This window comes from Cyprinus carpio, chromosome B22 (assembly GCF_018340385.1).
Source record: "Cyprinus carpio isolate SPL01 chromosome B22, ASM1834038v1, whole genome shotgun sequence".
NCBI lineage: Eukaryota > Metazoa > Chordata > Actinopteri > Cypriniformes > Cyprinidae > Cyprinus > Cyprinus carpio.
Window position 1 is genome coordinate 20469482 of NC_056618.1, and position 19613 is coordinate 20489094.

Sequence of the window (19613 nt, forward strand, 5' to 3'; positions counted from 1 at the left end):
GTCCTGTGTGTGTGTGTGTGTGTGTAGGTGTCTCTGTGGCATCCCACAGTCACCCTAGAGAGTCGTGTAAATGGACACGGCGCTGTTGAGATGTTTATCTTGTGGACGGCGGGAGCTGAGAGATCTTACACAGACCCACTGCAGTACTGTGAGGATTACAAGCCCTGAACAAAGATACAAACAAATCTGTGACCATTTTTGAGCTTTTCATTATTCATTAAATACTAATTATTCATTAGTTTGTGAGTTACATTTCATGGCGGAAAGAGGAATGTGTGAATTCGACTTGTTAAAATTCAATTTTGACTTGTAAAAAATGCCTTCCGCAAGGGGAAATGAGAAACACTAAGGGTAAAAAATGGCCTGTTGGAACTGGATATCTTTTTGAAATGTGAAAATAATCTATTCCATATATGTATTTATATAATATATTTATATTATATAGAAGTTTTGAAATATATATATATATGGAGAAATGGCTGCTGAAAATTCAGCTTTGCATCACAGGAATAAATTACATTTTATAGTATATATTCAAGTAGAAAACAGTTATTTTAATACATTTTGATAATTAAAAAAAAAAAATTGTATTAATTAATTGTATTTTTGATTAAATAAATCCAGCCTTGGTGAGCATGAGAGACATCTTTCAGAACATCAACAACAAAAAAGTTTTTTTTCTTTTTTTTTTTTTTTTCTCGAAAAATTTGACTCTATTATATATCTTTTGGATTCCACTGTACTGTATAGTAAATGTGCATATTTAAAATACTTATATGTATTTTCATTTCATTTATTTATATTAGCTTAATCTTAAACAGTTTTGCATGTAAATGTAATTATTTTAATTGTAAAGAAATACAGATATGATGACCAGGTTATACTTACAAATCATAGACTTTACTTTGGCTCACGGATAAATCGCAAACTATTTTTAATTAGGTCATGGTACGGTCTGACTCCAGGTACTGTGTTATTGCTACAGGCATTTCTGACCTCAACCAATCTGACTTACACAAGAACAATAAAGCCGAGCAGCAGAACGGCACAACAGAGAAACTCCTGTTATAAATAAACGTCAAAACTTTTGAGGAAACCATTTATAAACCTGTCATCATGCTCTGAACTTAGTAATGAAAACGATAAGGAAGCTATTCTGATCCGGCACATGTTTTGGCTTGTAAACAATGCTTGATCTGTGCATATTTCTCTCCTGATTCAGATAAGACAGCTTTTTCAATGAATAAAGCAATGTTATGGATAGAGGACTTAATTAAAAACATCTTAATGAATGATGTGTTTAGTACAAACATTCAGGCATTATTTACATTTCTTGTGGCTTATTGTGATGTTTTTATCAGCTATTTGGACTCTCATTCTGACGGCACCCATTCACTGTAGGATCCATTGGTGAGCAAGAGATGTAATGCTAAATTTCTCCTCCAAATCTGTTCTGATGAACAAACAAACTCATCTGCATCTTTGACTGCCTGAGGGTGAATACATTTTCAGCATATTTCCTTTTTTTTTTTCTTTTGTTTTTTTCCTGTGAACTATTCCTTTAAATGAAATGTTGTGTTGTGCCATTGTTTTAAAAACATTTTAGAGCTAGGAAGCAAAACTGACATGCCATAAACAGTGACACATAATTTAAGTTTTGCAAGGAAAGTAAATGCTCCTTTTAGGATAAAAACTGCAAACACTATAGGCATACTAAGACAGTTCTGGTTGAAATCGCAGCATTATGCGACTGACCTTTCATTCCGAGGTCAAAATCGCCGCTGAAATCCTGGCTCGTCTGCTTTAGAAACAATCACATCTACACTGTGGGGTTAACCAGACTCAGCGTCCAAAATAACAGCGCACTTGTTTGTCGAGCAAGCTGTAAACAAATATTCCGCTCTGAGACGGCACGGTTCTATCAGAAACAGAAAAGCATAATGAATTCGGAGAAGAGCCACTCGTGGAATGCAGAAAACATCATTTCGGCACAAGAGCTTCCCATTTCCGTCTGTCCTGTGGGTCTGCTCAAGCACACGCTGGATATGAAGAGAAATTTGTTGTGACATTTTGGAGTATTGGCCCTTGTTTTGCAGCTTGGTGTGACAGATAATTTTCTTTCATTATTTCGAACCTTCAGCTACAATTCATTTTTAAGCAATACGGCAGAATCTGGTGTAGGAAGAGATGTATCAATGTTTAGGAGAAGAGAACAAATGGGATAAAATAATGTTTATCTGCATGGGATGATGATGCAAAACACTAGGCAAAATCGTCCACTATATACACATTTACATAGACCAACAATTCAAAAAGGAGTGCTTTTGACAGCTTTAAAAACACATAATTAAACCATTTAAATTAAGGAAATTGTCTTATGCAAATTTACAGTATCATAGTAATTTCTTTAAAATATAATGGCAGGGAAATAGCACTTCTGTGGTGAAATCCCCTTTTGGGAGTCATCATGGTGACTGGGGGAATAATCGGATGGCACTTATGTGTGGGCTCCAAGGGGCCTGCCGGAGAGCAGGGTAATCTGTGAAAAATAATATAAACCAATCAGCTTCTAAATGTGAAATAAACACATATATTATTATATGCATAGAGATTTTTCAATATGTGTGGACCTCTTTGTACTGTACATATGCATAAATATATTTTAAATATTTATATTTTTCTATGCAAATATATTAATTAATTGATTTAAAGCCTCTTAAAATTAAATAAATAAGCAATTTAAACCAAGGAAATCTGTAAAGATGCCAAAAAAGATCTTGACAACAGTATTGTAGAGTTTTCTGTTAATTAATGCCAGAAAAGCAGCTTTTTTCTTTCAGATTTCTGCAGCAAAATTCCCATTGGAAGTCATCATGGTGGAGAGTGAAGACTAATAAAAAAAAGCACATATATTATCATATTGTATATTATTATAGTATTATATACATAGTAGGGGTGACTCTTATAGTATTGTATTTTATTATTTTATTGTATAAATAGCGATTCAACTACCAATCTCACAGTCGAATATTCACTGAGTGTTATGATCATGCCGTTTTGGCTATTAGTTTTATATGTATAATATTCACTGAGTGTTATAGTGGGGTCCAAAAATATTGAAAATCTCTATGTATTAGGGGTGTCCCCGACTAAGGATTTTCGTAGTCAAATCGGCATTTTCGAATCTCAAAAGAATATTCACTGAGTGTTATGATCATGCCGTTTTGGCTATGGGCTTTCTCCCAATGAGTTAATATACAGTCTATTAAAATAATGCTGTAAATAAGAATCTGAAAAGAAAGAAGCTTTAAATTAATATTTTAACATTTGTGAACAAATCCAACCACCACTATGGATTTAAGTTTCACTTTATATAGTCCGTGACCAACAGAGAAGCATCTTGGCGGCAGGGATTTAAATCTTTAACAAGACTCGTATTGACACAGGCAGAATGAAAGACTGGATTTCAAGTGATTTCAAAATATTTCAGCCGGTTTACATATATCTTGTATATTATTTATCTTGTATAAGATGCATTTGATTGAGTTGCGCTGCAGTAAAGCGCTTCATAGTTGTATACGGTGATTATCTCTTCAGCGCACAATGTGAGCAGGACAAACAAAAATGCAGAATATTAATAACTATGACTGGGACTGTCATATACATAACATTATAATGAGAAAACTATTATAATAAAATGCTGTGAATTTTAAGAGTTTAGTTGCCGTGTTTCTGCACGTTGTTACGTGAAGAATGCATCCATATAGGGAGTTCTTTCAGAGCAGCGCAGACACATTCATGTGCAGATAACCTACAAGTCGTAATATTAACGTTATGTTGTATAAGTAATGAAGCGTATTCTATATTTGATAAATGATGAGTTAAATCACATTGATTAAAAACATGCTACCAAATACTTCATTCTACTGTTCATCTTCAGCACGTGCAGCTCGAAACAAAAATGCAGAACATTAATAACTACTGTCATATACATAACGTTATAATGAGACCACTGTTATAAAAATAAAAAATGTTGTGAATTCTTAGAGTTTTGCTGATGTTTAATGTTACCTTTTAATCAAAACATTATTTTTGTATCTGCGGGGCATCCGTTACACATTTTCTCTGTGTGTTAACGTCAGTAATTATGGCTGTCAAATGTCTGACTTGACTCTTGTTAATGTATTTTGCTCCCGCCCCCAAAACATATGATTCGACTATCATTCGACTATCGGCAAGATTCGAAAATGCCGATTCGACAACGAAAATCCTTAGTCGGGGACACCCCTAATACATAGAGATTTTCAATATTTTTGGACCCCACTGTACTGTGTATGTACACATTTATTTAAAATAATTATATTTAAATGCAGATATTTAGATAGTTATATTTATATGTAGATAAATATATTTAGGTAGATTGATTGATAGATAAATAGATTAAAGATAAAAAAAAATCTTGCAAATATATTCATTGAAATGCTGCCGGAAGATACCTTGAAATCACTATTGTAGTAATTTCTTTTAACTAATTCCAAAGAAGTATCTCTTTTTTTTTCTTTCAGATCTCTGTGCCGAAATCCCCATCAGAAGTCTTCGAGGGAAGACCCCACTAAAGGTTCTTATTGCTTTGCAATTGGTGCGGTTCTCTGGGGGATAGCTGGGATAGCTGGGGGATTAATCGGATGGTGCTTAAGTGTGGGCTCTAAGGGCCCTGCCGGGGAGCTGGGTAATTTGCAAAAATTAATTTAAACCAATCCGATTCCTACAGTAAAATAAGCACATATCCATGTCCCATTTTAACTATTCAAATGTTTTGCAGGACATTCATACGTTTGCCAAAACGAACATAATATACGATAAGGTTAAAGGCCTAATGAATCACTGGCCCGTAAGTAATACTCCAATTAAAATGACTTCCTTTCCGCCTCCCCGTGAGCAAGGGCAGGTGCTAATGCAAGACAGCCCACTCTCATGGAGGTCACTCACAGGCTGCTATAGGTTGTGGTAGGACATCTGTTCTCACTGCTGGGGTCTTTGAGCTCCTGGGGTTACCTTTTTCTTTCTTACACGCTTACAGACATATATATGCACACACACATTCCCCTCCTTCCATCAGGGTGGTCACTGGAGTCAGCCAGTGTAAGTGAGTTAGGAATATTTGCAGGTGAGCTAATTATTCTTGTGCTGTCATGTTTCCAGCCGAGCGTGCAGGACTAACCCCGATATAATCCCCTGAACACAATCAGCTTTTATTTAATTTTGCTTCTCATATCATGTGCATCCATGCAGCCCCAAGAAAGCATCTTCCCTCGCTTCTGAGACCCCTTCCATTTTTCTTCCCATTTAAACAATAAACATCATATAGAGACAGAAATGAGGAAGAAAGAGGAAAAGATTGCCGCATGGAAATCCTGGTGTCATTCTTTGAAATAGGGTATTTTCTGTACGATGTTAAACAGGTTTACATTTATGGAATGTGAGGATAACAGTGTCTGGGCTAAAATGCTAGCCTTTTATTTCCATATTTTCTTGTCATAAAATATATATGCTTTATATATATATAGACGTGCTGACACAACTTTGGTGCAAAGCAGAACTACTAAGCTGAAATTACTTTATAACTGTCTGGATATTCAAACTCAATCAACACCTTTACAATGTGTCAGCCAATCAGCAGTGATAGTAGGCTTTGTGGAAATGATAATGTACTGTATATCAAATCAGTAAGGTTTTGCACTCTGATGCAGAAGGTATGCACACATGTAGACATAAACAATCAATCCGTGATTGGCAAGCGCTCACAGTGAGGTACTTTGAGTTATGTTGCATCTTGAGGCATCTATATAACCAAAGAAGTGTTTATCCATGACGGTGGATGTCATTAAAATGCCTTTTGTCTGCATCTCTTGCTTAAAACGCACACACACGCAGCCTATATAAGAAATATACAGTCACTCAATCCCATCACTCTCTCTCTCTCTCTCTCCCTGTATCTCTTTCTTTATATGTATATATATGTATCTTTTTCACTCTCTCTCTCTCTCTCTCTCCATTCCTCTCGTTCTCTTTCAAGTGTTCTCAAAGCTGCCTTGAATCTCTAATGATGGAAAGAAAATGAAAAATCTGGATGGTAGGGAAATGAATGTATGTTAATCACTGCTCATTTTAAATGAGAACTTCCAGAGCTCATGAGGATATAATTTCCAAATGGTATTTATGTATTGATAGACAGACATACATCGAAAGACAGACAGACAGACAGACACATAGATAGATAGATAGATAGATAGATAGATAGATAGATAGATAGATAGATAGATAGATATATTTATGTATTGATAGACAGACAGAAGGATAGATAGATAGATAGATAGATAGATAGATAGATAGATAGACAGACAGACGGACGGACGGACGGACGGACGGACAGATGCGGTGTGATTTTACTAAGTAAGACATGTTCCTGGATCAACATCTTTTGTTGATCCTGAATCAACATAACTGTCAAAAAAAATACAGACTTAACCCAATCCCTATGCCTAGATAAACATAACTGTCCAAAAATACAATCCCTACACCTAAGGATATGATTGTTGATTATTTATTGATTAGTTGTAGGTGGAAATGATAGTTGGTTTAAAAGGGATTTTTAGTGACTAGTCATCCCTCAATTCTGATGTTGTTCCAGGATCAACTAGGAATGTTGATCCAGGAACATGTTGTACTTGGTGAAATCACATTCACAGACAGACAAATAGATAGATAGATTTAGCTAATAATAGAATATTATAGATTTTATTTTGTATAAACATCTTTTTTTTTTTTTTCTAATGAATTATGTGTTTAATGTTTTTTATAATTTTTTACTTTTTGTTTGTTCACAACTTTATTTTTTTTTTTTTTATTTTTTATTTTCTAACAATTTGACTCCTGAAACTTATTTACCTTCTATTTGACTTTGTAAAGAAACATTCATTGTAGGGCCTTGTTCACAAATTTGTGTAAATTGTTAGATTATTAGTCATAATGTAAAGTTATGGCATATTTGTCATTTTATGTTCCAGAAGCAGCATACTGAATAGCGCTGCAGAGCTCCTTTTTGGCAGCAAGCTGAGTTCCCAAATTCTACCTTGGTGTCCAATCCAGTGACCTCATGGGACATTACCTACTGTGAGATGCTAAAAGACTGGTCATAGTCAGACCACACAGCTGGGTAAACACACACACACACACACACACACACACACACACACGCGCCTCATTTGCTCAACTCAGCCAAAGCAATCACCCCAAGGCACTCATCGTTCACTCCAGAAATACTGTGGACACTTATTTTTATCATGTTTTATTTATTTATTTTATGCTTTATTGCATTGTCAAATAAATCCAGTGACTTTATCATATTGCGTCCACCCTCAACCTCAACACATTCCTCATTCCCACAGCTCAGATCAGGACACTTGCGTTGGCACGGCACAACACTGCCACTTATCGGGAACATTCAGTACGGCAGTCTGTGATTGGTCAATACTTAAAAGTCCTTCAAACAAACTTGTATTTGATTGTTTGGATTTGTGCATTCCATATAAATATGTAGGTGATTTTAGGCTGCTTAAAGTAAACATAGGCCTACTTGAGATCAGGAAGGTATTCTTTATCAGATTGTGTGCAAATTATATTTATAATATTTCATGGTCTTGCTGACCATTGATCTGTTAATTAACACACGGAAGTGAAGGCCTCTGTATCGACGGTTTGTGCTCGGTAATGAGAATACCTGCAGGACATCTAAATCAATGTAAGTCACAAGGAACAATGCCAAGCAGTTGTTTACAGGCATCCTAGTTGTGGACGTCTAATTTTTTTTCTGGAGGAGAAGGTAATGCTAAACGTATAACTAATAATATTCTTGGTTTATATAGGACCCAGTTCCTCTTCACAAATGCTCTTAAATTAAATTTTAAATAAATATTGCAATCAACTATTGAACATTGAACCATGAAGTATTCTATAACTAACACAACAGGATTTGTGGAGAAAGATAAACATGATGTTGCATTAATGATGGGATATTAATGGAATTACATTAAACATCTTTATTGTAAACTAATGCAGTCAATGTTTCAAAAGTTCACACGTTAGACAGAGAGAGAGAGAGACAGACAGACAGACAGAGAGAGAGAGAGAGAGAGACAGGCAGACAGACAGAAAGACATACAGACAGAGAGACGAACAGACACAGATAGACAGACAGACAGAGAGACAGACAGACAGACAGAGAGAGAGATAGACAGACACAAATACATACAAACAGACAGAAAGATGGACAGACAGACAGACATGGAGGCAGACAGAAAGACAGAAAGACGGACGGACGGACGGACGGACAGACAGACAGAAAGATAGATAGATAGATAGATATTGTGTTAATGATGGGAAATGTAAAAAAAAAAAAAAAAACATTGAACATCTATATTTTAAAACTAATGTAGTCAATGTTTAAAAAATTCACACTTTACTTGAATTTTATTTGTTCACAATTTTATTTTGCTAGATAGATTTCATTCCATAACAGTTTGGCTTCTGAAACTTGTTCATCGTTTGTTTAGCTTTATAAGGAAACATTCATTGTAGGGCCTTGTTACACAATTTTTTGTAAATTGTTCATCATACATTCTTAAGTAAATTTTCACATTCAATTTAATAATTTGCATGCAAGTACATTTATGCACGATTTACACAGAAGATGTCTTGTTTCATGAATTAAGCCTGATGTTTTGACATTGACTGTTAGCTTAGTTTACAATTGGAAAACACATTTCATGTACTATTAAATCTGCTAGTAAATATTCTGGACATTTAATACATGAAAACATGAGTTTTCATGCCTCTAATAACATATGGGATTGATTTGAAATACCAAATCATTTATGGAAGGTTGTGAACATCATATTAGATATTTTCAAAAGAATAATTCGCTTTGGTGGGTCTTTTTAAAGCACAGTATGATTTGTCTCAGGCCCCGGGAACAATCCGATGTAAGTCAATAGCAGCCTAATAGTCTGAAGCTAATCAGAAAAAATAAAAAAATAAAAAATTCACATTCAGCCTGGAATTGAAATGGCAAGAGCACAACACCTGGTCTGCATTTCACTCGATGAGATTTATCATGGGGATGTCTTGGAGAAAAAGAAATTAATAAAATTTTGCCTAGGCAAAATAACAGAAACATGTTTTGTAATAAATTATGAACTAGTTTTTGAGTCTAGCAAAATAAGCCAAACAAGCTGCATGTACATTCTTTCCAAACAAAACAGCAATCCTAATATGATATGATAAAGAACAAAGCCTACTGTAAGAGATGGAATGTATTGTGACTTATTAAACTACGAAAACTGAACTCGCTTTATTAAATTCAACTCATTCGTCTTCGTGGTGTTCGAAAAACTCATGGCAACAGATGGTAACCATGGTGATGAAGGTCATGAACTCCTGAAAATCACACTCCGAGTCACCATCGGTGTCCAAGCTTTCCATCAAGCTGTCCATTGTTGCTTGATCTTTCACATGCTGAGCGAGATAAAAAGAAAAAGCTTAAGAAATAGGAAAATAGGTCATTCGCTTAGCATTAAAAATATTTATTTGTAAATGTTTGACACAAAAACCTAATTCTGACATAAAGCCTTGACTGTAAATCAACCAATCTTTAAGTTTCAAGACAAAGTGTTGTGTAAAAAAAAAAAAAAAAAAAACCTTTGCAGTTTAATGTACTCTGTAATTAAAATGGATGATTCACGTCAAAATATTTAATCATAAATTGTTGACACAAAAACTTAGTTCTGACATAAAGCTTTGATTGTAAATGAAACATTCTTTAAATTTCAAGACAAAGTATAGAGTAAAAAAAAAGTTTGAAGTTTAATTACTTCTGTGAGAGTTGGAAAAGAAAAGGCTTAAATATGAAAATAGCTAACTCACTTAGCATTAAAAATATTTAATCCAATTTTTGACACAAAAACTTAGTTCTGACATAAAGCTTTGATTGTAAGTCAAACATTCTTTAAATTTCAAGACAAAGCGTAGAGTAAAAAAAAAAAAAAGTTGGAAGTTTAATTACTTCTGTGAGAGTCGGAAAAGAAAAAGCTTAAATATAAAAATAGCTAACTCATTAAAAATATTTTTAACCAGATTTTGGACCCCAAATCTAAATTCTGACACAAAGCCTTGGTTGAAAATCAAGCATTCTTTAAATTTCAAGCCAAAGTGTAGTGTAAAAAAAAAAGTTTCATTAAAGTTTGAAGATTAATTACCTCAGTAAGAGTCGGAAATTCATTTGTGAGCAGCTCCTTGAGTTCGGCCTTTTTTAATTTGTACTTGTCGCCTTCTTTGGCCGAGTATTTGTGGAAGACCTCAATGATGGTTCCCAGGCAGTTCTCTAAGTCTGACATCTTAATGTAGTGTAGCGTTCGACGTTTTCTGGAATAATTACAATAAGCACTAAAAATGTGAAACTGTTTGAAAGCAATTTCAAGCTGTTTAACTTTTCCCTCAAATGACTGTAAAAGTTTAAGTGTTGAAGCAATTTTATGGACCATTAACTTACTTTCTGTCTTTTGCAAACACATTTCTAGTCATTATGTAGTTAGTTTTGCAATTTCATCTGCAGTTCGGAACGCTTGGAGCAAAATAAGCTGTAAAACATTGCAATGATAAAAACTTACTAGACTTACCAGCAGAGAGTTTGTCAGAATGAGGCGATTCAGAGCAGAGTGAGATGGGAGTCCATTTATAGGTCTGAAACGGAGGGGCCTGTAGCTTGGAGATTCTGACCTGTCAATCACCAGAACTGACCAATGAGCTTCTGACCTTGTTCTCACTCCACTACACACACATTCAGAGTGAGATACAAAGAGATGAAGATGAACACACATACACACAGAATAACATTTGTGTGGCCAAATTTGATAAATAAGCTTTAAATTTTTTTTTTTTTTCTTTGAAAGCTTTAGTAGTGTGTTTATGTGTTTAATTTTTAGATTTGTAGCAAAATTAAACTGGGTTAGGTTTTTTGTTTGTTTTTGTTAAATCTGGTAAATTTTTGTTGTCACTCGGTTTCAGAACCTTGATACCTATTATGTTTATTGTTTGTACCGGCCTTTTTTTATTTTTTTTTATGAAACTGCATTGTCCTGTCAGTCTTTTTCCAAGGAATTAAAGACAGTCTCGCGTTTCTATACATTGGTCATCTCGTCCTCTTGTTGTAGGCCATAAGGATATATGTTCACCACTTTTTTCCTTTCTGTTTTCCTTTTGATCTTTCTTGGAAGTTCGGTTGCCCATAAGTGCACACAAGTGTTTTGTTGTCAGGCTTCTCGGAGGACGACAATAGTGTGTTTGAGAGGAAGTGAGTGGTGTGGCATGTTAATCAGCCGATCCTTTTCTGTTATAGAATTGGCCAGACGTGTGTCCTAAACCCCACTGGACTATTAAACAGCTTTGACACCTACACACACACACACACACACACTCACAAACAATGCATTAATGCAATCTGTAGATGACATTTTCGAGAAACTGTAACCTAATAATAGTTTTCAAAAGTATTTTTTCCCCCAAATTTTTGTTTGTTGTTAAATATGTTTGTAACCATAAGCACGATATTGTCTGTTTGAATAATAATAATAATAATAATAATAATAATAATAATAATAATAATAATAATTTGCCATTAAAATATATTATTCTTATTCTTAACAACTGTAACTGCATTTTAAATATATTATTGTTATTATTATTATTATTAAGTTGATATATTATTATATATTGTATACTATTTTCATTGGCTGTCTGAAAGAAAAAAAAAATAATTTTAAATAATACATTTAAATGTCAAATTATTATTATTATTATTATTTAACAACGACAACTGAAACTACATTTTAAATGTATTATTGTTATTATTTATTATTGTTATTATAAAACAATATATTGTTCTTTTTAATTGTATATATTATATATTCATTAACTGTTTGAATAACAACAATTGTAATTGCTTTTATATATAATAGTGTTATATAATACTATTATTCACTATTATTGAATAATAGTGATAATAATAATTGTTATTATGTTTTAATTAATAAGTTTATTTTTTACCACAGCATCAAGTTTTAATGCAAATTTTCATGTTTAAAATATACAAATTATAATATAATATATTATTTATAATATTAAATGTAATAATTTTATTTTAATATTATTTTTTACATATAAAAAAACATTTCTTTTCATAAATAATAGTAATTATAGTTGCATTATATAATATTAATATTTTTGCAATACAAAACATTTATTTTCATAATTAATCACAGTTGCATTATAACACATGGGAAAAAACATGAAACTCAAAGTTTGTGTTTTCCTGTGATACACTTTTCTTAATTATCAATAATTACTTTTTAAATATACAAATTAATGTTTTATATAACTTCCCTTAGCAGGAGCTGCAATGTTATAAAAATTTAGTATACTATGAATACTATGAATATACTTATAAGCTATAATAAAGGTATTATAAAGATACAATTTAACTAGATATTATACTTACTAAATATTATAATGTATTAAATTGTTGCAATAATTACTACTATTGTTCTAAGCCTATATAAATAGTGAAATCTGAAGTCATGAAGTCAAAAATGAAGAGGTGCATGGGAATGCAGTCACGGGGCACTACGATCCTTCACTCGCCCATCCTACTCCTCCCTGGCGTTTATCCAGCGGGGCGGACGTTTGGTGATTGTCAGATGGTCTTTTTTTCCACGATAATAAATGTGTCTTTGTGGCCTCATATATAGAGCACAAGCACACTGTTGTTGACGGCAAACACTGCATCTTGTGTGGGCCTCACTGTCCTGACGGTCTTTCTCAGGGGTCAGATGGATATAACACCCCGTCAACAAATCAATAATCCATCTCTCTGCCTCTCCATACTCATGTGTTGATTTGTTCACCACATTGCGATCTGGGAGCGGAGTTCATTCGCAATGGACTGACTCAGATGACTGTTCAATCATGGGCGCTGTTGTTTTTCTGTGACGAATCAGTGATCTTGATCAGATCCAGTGGGGCAACTTTCATTGTTTTGTTTTTTGTGGGGGGGGGGGTGCTTTGTTCCCGAATGTCCCCAAACAGTTTAAATGTAATTTTAATTTAATTTAATTATTTAATTTTAAAATTAAATTAAATTAAAAAATGTTAAAATAATTAACAAATGAAATAGCCTAAATGAAATAAATAAATTAATAAAATAAATAATAAATACAATAATAATTTAATAAAATGAAACTCTTTAACAATTAAACTTAATATTAAATGAAAAAAAAAAATACTAGAATAATAAAAAATAAATAAAAAATAAGAAATAAAATCTAATTAATTAATTTAAGGCCCTTTAGTTGTTAAACTTAAGATTAAGTTTAAATAACTAACTTAACTTCCAGTTAACAGATTATATCAAAATACATAAAAAACAAAACTAATTTAATAAAATAATTAATAAATACAATAATAAATAATAATAATAGCATGATGCCCTTTAACAGTTAAACATAAGCAAGCAAATCAACCAATCAATCAATCAATCAATCAATCAATCAATCAATCAATCAATCAATCAATGTCTCCACCATAAAATCAAATGTGTGTGTGTTTGTTTTAGTCTGGCTGTGAATAATCTCCTCTGTACAAAACGGCTGAATAAATGAGCTTTTGTTGGCGGCTGGATTGAGGAACCTGTTCTCTCCCTGCTGTTTTGTCAGCCATATGATTGGCTGCCCAGTGCACTCTGGGATACATGGTGTTGGCCTGACAGAGGACTCATTCTGAGCTCCAGCCACGCTCAGGATCACATGCTCTCATTGACTACTGTTTTCTTACTACAGATCTATCGCCTTCACAATTTCACTAAACTGAGTGTTTGTATATTTACAAGCTGTATAAAGAAAAACAGGGGTGAAAAGGTCACTGCCGATACTTCAGTTGCAAAGTTAGTATTTTAGTTAAACTTCATTTAGTTAGTCTTTAAATGTTCAGAAATGTGTATTTTATTTGTATTTTTCAAGATTTTTTAATTAAACACAAGTTAAGTAAGAGGACTTTGGGCCAATGGGATTTCGTGGGTGGGGGTACTTATATGACTTTCAAAAACATACTGAAAATATTAAAAGTTTTTGTTCATAGTTAAGTGCAAATTTATAGTATTTAGTTTTGCGTTCATTTGAAGATTCCTGTTTAAATACATGCTATTTTTCTTATTATTATTATTATTGGTGGTGGTAGTATAGTATTAGTAGTATTAGCAGTAGTACTATTGTCTTTGCTAAAGTTTTATTTAGATGTAATGTATTCTGGGATATAGTATAAAAATTAATAAAAAATAGTAAAAAATAAAAATAAAAAAAGATTACTAACAATGTTAATCCTGATTTCCACACGAATAGGTTATGTTTGAAAAGTTTCATATATAATTTTTCTATAACATCATTGATCTTAATGTTTTTTGTGGCCTTAAATGTCCCCTTGTCAACTGAAATCACAAAAAAAGTCCACAAAATTAATAAAAACAACCTGATTTTCAAAGGTCATGTAAGGACACTATTCCCTGTCTGTTAAATCATGTTGCTTAATATGCATTTTGAACCATTTCTAGCAAGAAATGGGCTAGTAAAATATTTTCAAGACCATCTCAGGATCTGTACCTATATTTAGTGAACCAATATTTGTGAAGAAACATTAAAATAAATTCAGAAAGTGTAATTATTGCCACCTCAGCTGGTAAATAATGCCGTTTCTGCTGAGTTTGGGCTGCTTTTCAAGAGGGAAACAGTCAGGAGTTGTTCCCGGGGATTTACAAAGACAATTAAGACCGAATATTTCATCGCTTGACCTTCTGAACGTTCAGGAACGAAATGTGTGTTCTGTTCGCGGGCGGGCGATGGGAGAGAAAGTTTAGTATGTGTGGCCACATTCACTCGCGTCCGTTTATAGTGTGCGAGGCGCTGAAAGAAGTCTTTGGGGTATTCTCAGGTGAACTTTTCTCTCCATACAAATCACCCAGCGAGACTCGCTTCGGCTGTTGTCATGGCGACGAGCCGTTGCCGCGCTGCGGTGGCGGATCGTTCCCAGCTCTCTCTCTCTCTGAGAGACAGAAAGGTTCGCCAGAACGCTGAGTCATCGCCTGGGAACGCGCCGCGGTAACGGACGAGGGCAGCTGTCCAGGTGCTAAAGTGTTCACTTCAGCTCTGATAAAAATCATCCGTTTGAATCTGAAAATATCTACAGTCGAGTGGTCGTTCAAAACGTTTGTTTCAAATATGACCACATGGGGGCATCGCTATTATGCTGTTACATATTCTACACAAAACGCGTCCTGTCTCTTTGAAAACAATTCCGAGTTGGTTAAAACATATAAGAGTCTTATTAATGCTCTGCTGGTTCATTTACGGACTGTTTGGATGTATTTGTGTTACTGTAATTGTTGTTACGTTATTTTTCCCCTCGTCTGCAATGTTTACGCTTAACCACTAGGTGGCAGGCTTGTATTCTTATACAGTTTTGATCTGTTCTGCAGGGTTATTAAAAAGGGAGCATCCCTCTCTGTCTGGGCACGTAGGTTTCTAATCTGTCCCGTGATTCCTACCTGTGTATTCTTATACAGTTTTGATCTGTTCTGCAGGGACCCAGGCTAATTTCACATACAGGTAGTGGTGGAACATGATATAAAAAGAACTGAGAAAGAGGGAAATCATCTTGCTAGGTGGAGTAGCTCCGTACGGGGCATGCGGGTTGATAACCGGGATCGGATATCTGGCCCAGTGGCCGCTTAGCGGAAATGAGCGGTTGGATCTGTAGCCATAGAGATTGGTTGGCTAGGACTCAGGGTCTGAAAACAGTCAGTATCTGTGCAGTAAATAGAAACGGGAAGTACGACCTCAGCGACTCAACCTTCACTGAGTTACCAGGTGAAGTTCAATAGCGTCCCTCAGTGCAAACAAACACAGACGCGCGTACATGGTTCAGCTAGAATTAACACTGCGCTCATGTACCCGTTTCACAAATTGTGCAAAATTGAACTTGGGTTATCAAAGACTTTCTTAACTTTGCTGACCTTTTTGCTGTATGCTAACTAACCCTAAATGAAGACAAAAGTTTGGTAATATGCGATTATTTAACTCCTAGACATTGTCTATTACCCATGTCCTGTAGTAAACAAAGCTTCTTTCTGCCGTGCCACAGTCACACTTCTTTTGCTGAACACAGCGAATTTACGCAGAGGCTCATATATTCAGCTAACAGTTGTGATCTGATACCCCCATACTGCTGCCCACAGAAGAGCAAACTGGCAAAAACAACACAGGCGCGGTAATTAAATTGGATTAAGTGGATTATGTGGCCCTTGTGATGAATTGGCTGCCTGTTGCAGATTGGCACCCGAAAACAGTTTGGCTTGACTTCACCTTACCATTTTAACCCACATGAAGATGCACACACACACACACACACACACTTTTGAAAGAAAACTGTATGTTAGCAATCCTGAGGTAAACTCATCAGTTTTTCTTTTTTTGACAGGTATGCATGTCTTGAACTTTTTTGTAAAAAAGTAAAGGAATATATAATGATAATAGTCTTATGTACGAAATGTGTTATATTATACAATTGTTAATATTATTATTTTAAAAAGTGTGTAAAATGCCCCTAACTAGTAATATTGTGTAAATTGTATGTAGTAGAATTTACCAACATCAGCTAATATAAAATATATTATTACAAATAACAATAACAACGTTGAGGGCTGGAGACACACAACACACTCCGATGACACAGGAGGGAACTGGGAATCAATGGAGACAGGGTAAGTTAGCCGTGGAAGTCCTGAAGTGCAGGTAGTAACTTCCTAGTTGCGATGAGACAGGACAGGGACTTTGTGGAGTGAGTGTCTTTTAAGTGCTGGTAGATAAGGTGCTGACGAGGGGCAGGGTGTGTGTGATCAGTAGCAGGTGAGGAGTGCGCTTGATTGGAAGGGGTGGGAGCTGGCGTGTCGTGACCGTACCCCCCCCCGCCCACGGCTCCCGCTCCTGAGGGACACCGAGGACCCCGACGTCTCGGTGGTGGTAGGTACTTCCCTGAGGGCAGGTCTGTCGGGATGAGTTGCATGGAAGTGTCCAGATATATTCTGCGGGCAAGTTCGTCATTGCGTGGAACCCATGAAACGTTCCTCAGGACCATAACCTTATCCCAGTCCAGCCATAGCGTACTCGAGCATGGCCACCACGGCACTGGGAATGCAAAGACTTTTCGAACCTCGTAAGCCGCTCCATCGTCCAGGAATGAGTGGAAGGAGGGGGTTTCGGCTGCGGCTACGCCAGGCTCTGTGGAGCAGACGGGAACAGAAGGGATGGTGAGGCTTCACGGAGTAGTGACACATGGATGTGGGGTGGATGCGATTAGTTCAGGTGGAAGTTGAGCCTCTAAGGGACCGGGTTGATCTGAGCTCCGTGGATGGTGATTGGGCCAATGAACCTGGGACTCAGCTTACGCCATGGGAGACGCAGGCGGATGTCCCTGCTTGACAGCCAGGACCTTATGTTCCTCGTTGAGATGTTGCAGCTTCAGAGCGGCGAAGGTCGGCTGTCATTCTGCGTCTCCGTAGGGCCCGTTGTAGCCTGGTGGTGGGCTGAGTACCAGACCCTCTCGCTCTCTCGGAACCAGTAGTCGACAGCGGTTACGTTCGGGGGTTCTCCAGACCAGAGAGAAAATAGTGGCGTTTGGTTAGCCGAGTCCGCACTGGAACGCGGTGAGTCCGGTAGAGGGTTGGCACAGGGAGTTTTGTGCGTTACTCGGCCCACCTAGGAACTTGGTTCCAAGAGTTCTGGTGGCCGTGAAGAAGGTACGGAGGAAGCGATTAGGGACTGCAACTAACACCGATCTCTTGGATCTTTCCTTTCCGTATGCCCCGTTCGAGCTTGCGGATGGTATCTCCGATGATAGGCTGACGGGCCACACCTAGGAGTGAGTGGAAGGCTTTCCAGAACCGAGAGATGAATTGAGGTCCTCTGTCTGATATACAATATCTTCGGGGCGGTACCGGAAGATGTGATTGAAACATGAGTTCAGCGGTCTCCATGGCAGTCAGTAGTCCCTTGAGAGGAATTATGTTTAAACGTTCAGGATTAGAGAATCTATCCACTACCACAAATATACACGTACAGTTCTTGAAATGGGAAGGTCAGTTACCAAAAATCTACCCCTAGGTGTGACACATGGTCGGTTGGGAACGGGCAGAGGTAGGAGCTGCCAGATGGTAGAGGACGTGGGCATCTTTGAGATTGGCGCATTTCCTTAACAGCCTTGTCCCACATCCTTGACCATTCTGACCCTCGGATGCCATGTTGAGGCCACCAGAAGCGGGTATGGTCTTTTAGCAACGAGAGCTCGGGTTTCATTGAACCCCGACCCGAGTGAGAGAGCAAGGTGGCCAGTGCCTATTGAGGTGTGAGGCAGAGTGGATGAGTGGAGTGCGCGTGTTCTGCTGTACTACTGCATGCCAGGTGGGCAAAAATGGCCGCATTGGGACTATTGGCTGAGGCATTGGAGGGGGTTATGGTTTCCATGGGACCAGGTTGATTGGGCTGCTGACCACAGTCTTTCAGGGAGTATGTGGAGTCAGGTTCTTCAGAGTGTAACAACGGTGGAGAGGCGTCAGCATTGACGTTCTTGGATCCGTGTCGATAGGAAATTGTAAAATTGAAAAGGGTAAAGAATAAAGCCCACCGGGCTTTGTCGGGGGGATTGGCGAGAGAGTCTTTTGGGCATTCTCAGGTACTCCAGGTTCTTATGGTCCGTAAGTGACCTGGAACGGATGTCTGCTACCCCCGCCAAGGAGAACAATGCCTCCACTCCGGGGCGAGCGCTTTAGCTTAATAGCCAGAATTCACAGTTCCGATGTCGTATTTCACCTCCGCCGGGTTGAGCTTGCTGGGAGAAGAAGGCACATGGATGGAGTCTGCTGGGGTTCCCCTGCTGCTGCGAAAGCACCGCTCCTACTCCGGTGGTGGAGGCGTCCACTTCCACTATGAAAGGTTTGTCCGGGTCGGGTCGTGAACCAGGAGAGGAGCGGTAGGTGAAGGCATCCTTGAGGGTAGTCCCCCTCACGTATCCGGAGAGGTACGGGCTGCAGAGGTCCAACTGGTGAAAACAGTGGCACCACGGAGGTGTGTTCCAGGGCTGCCGGGACGAGAGGTAGGGAGGGAATATCTGAATTGACTGTGATATGGTTGAGGGGCTCGGTAGTCATACATGGCCGCAAGCCTTCGTCCTTTTCTCCATGAAGAAAGAGCTCGAAGCCAGCCGGGGAAAGTGGAAGTGGATGGCCGGATGTATCCTTGACGAGCCAGAGCTCCTCGATGTACTCTTCAATGGCCTTCTCCTCCGGGATGGAAGGGGGATAAGATCCTTCCCCTTGGCACTGACTCACCCGGAAGTGGAACCAGATCAATGGCGCGTAGCTGGCCGAGGTACACCCCCCCCCCACCTCCCCCCACCCCACA

At 37.1% G+C, this 19613-nt stretch overlaps 1 protein-coding gene across 2 annotated transcripts; it reads right to left on the bottom strand.

Moving 5' to 3' along the window:
• Positions 1 to 8527: 8527 nt before the first annotated feature.
• On the bottom strand, positions 8528 to 10892 carry LOC109096674 (protein S100-B-like). Of its 2 annotated transcripts, none has more exons than XM_019110305.2 (3): positions 10734 to 10892; positions 10314 to 10479; positions 8528 to 9573 (listed from the first exon to the last, which is right to left on the bottom strand). In XM_019110305.2, the coding sequence occupies exons 2-3, from the start codon at positions 10449 to 10451 to the stop codon at positions 9424 to 9426; spliced, it is 288 nt and encodes a 95-aa protein (XP_018965850.1). In that variant the 5' UTR covers positions 10452 to 10479; positions 10734 to 10892; the 3' UTR covers positions 8528 to 9423. The 2 variants fall into 2 exon arrangements, with proteins under 2 accessions (XP_018965850.1, XP_018965851.1); XM_019110306.2 differs by having other exon boundaries at positions 10725 to 10749.
• Positions 10893 to 19613: the final 8721 nt, after the last annotated feature.

Excerpts from the sequence above, each read along its gene's own strand:
- LOC109096674 (XM_019110305.2), bottom strand. The coding sequence starts at position 10,451 with ATGTCAGACTTAGAGAACTGCCTGGGAACCATCATTGAGGTCTTCCAC. Across the intron at positions 9,574-10,313 it reads AATTTCCGACTCTTACTGAG|CATGTGAAAGATCAAGCAAC; the intron begins GTAATTAATCTT and ends TATCTCGCTCAG.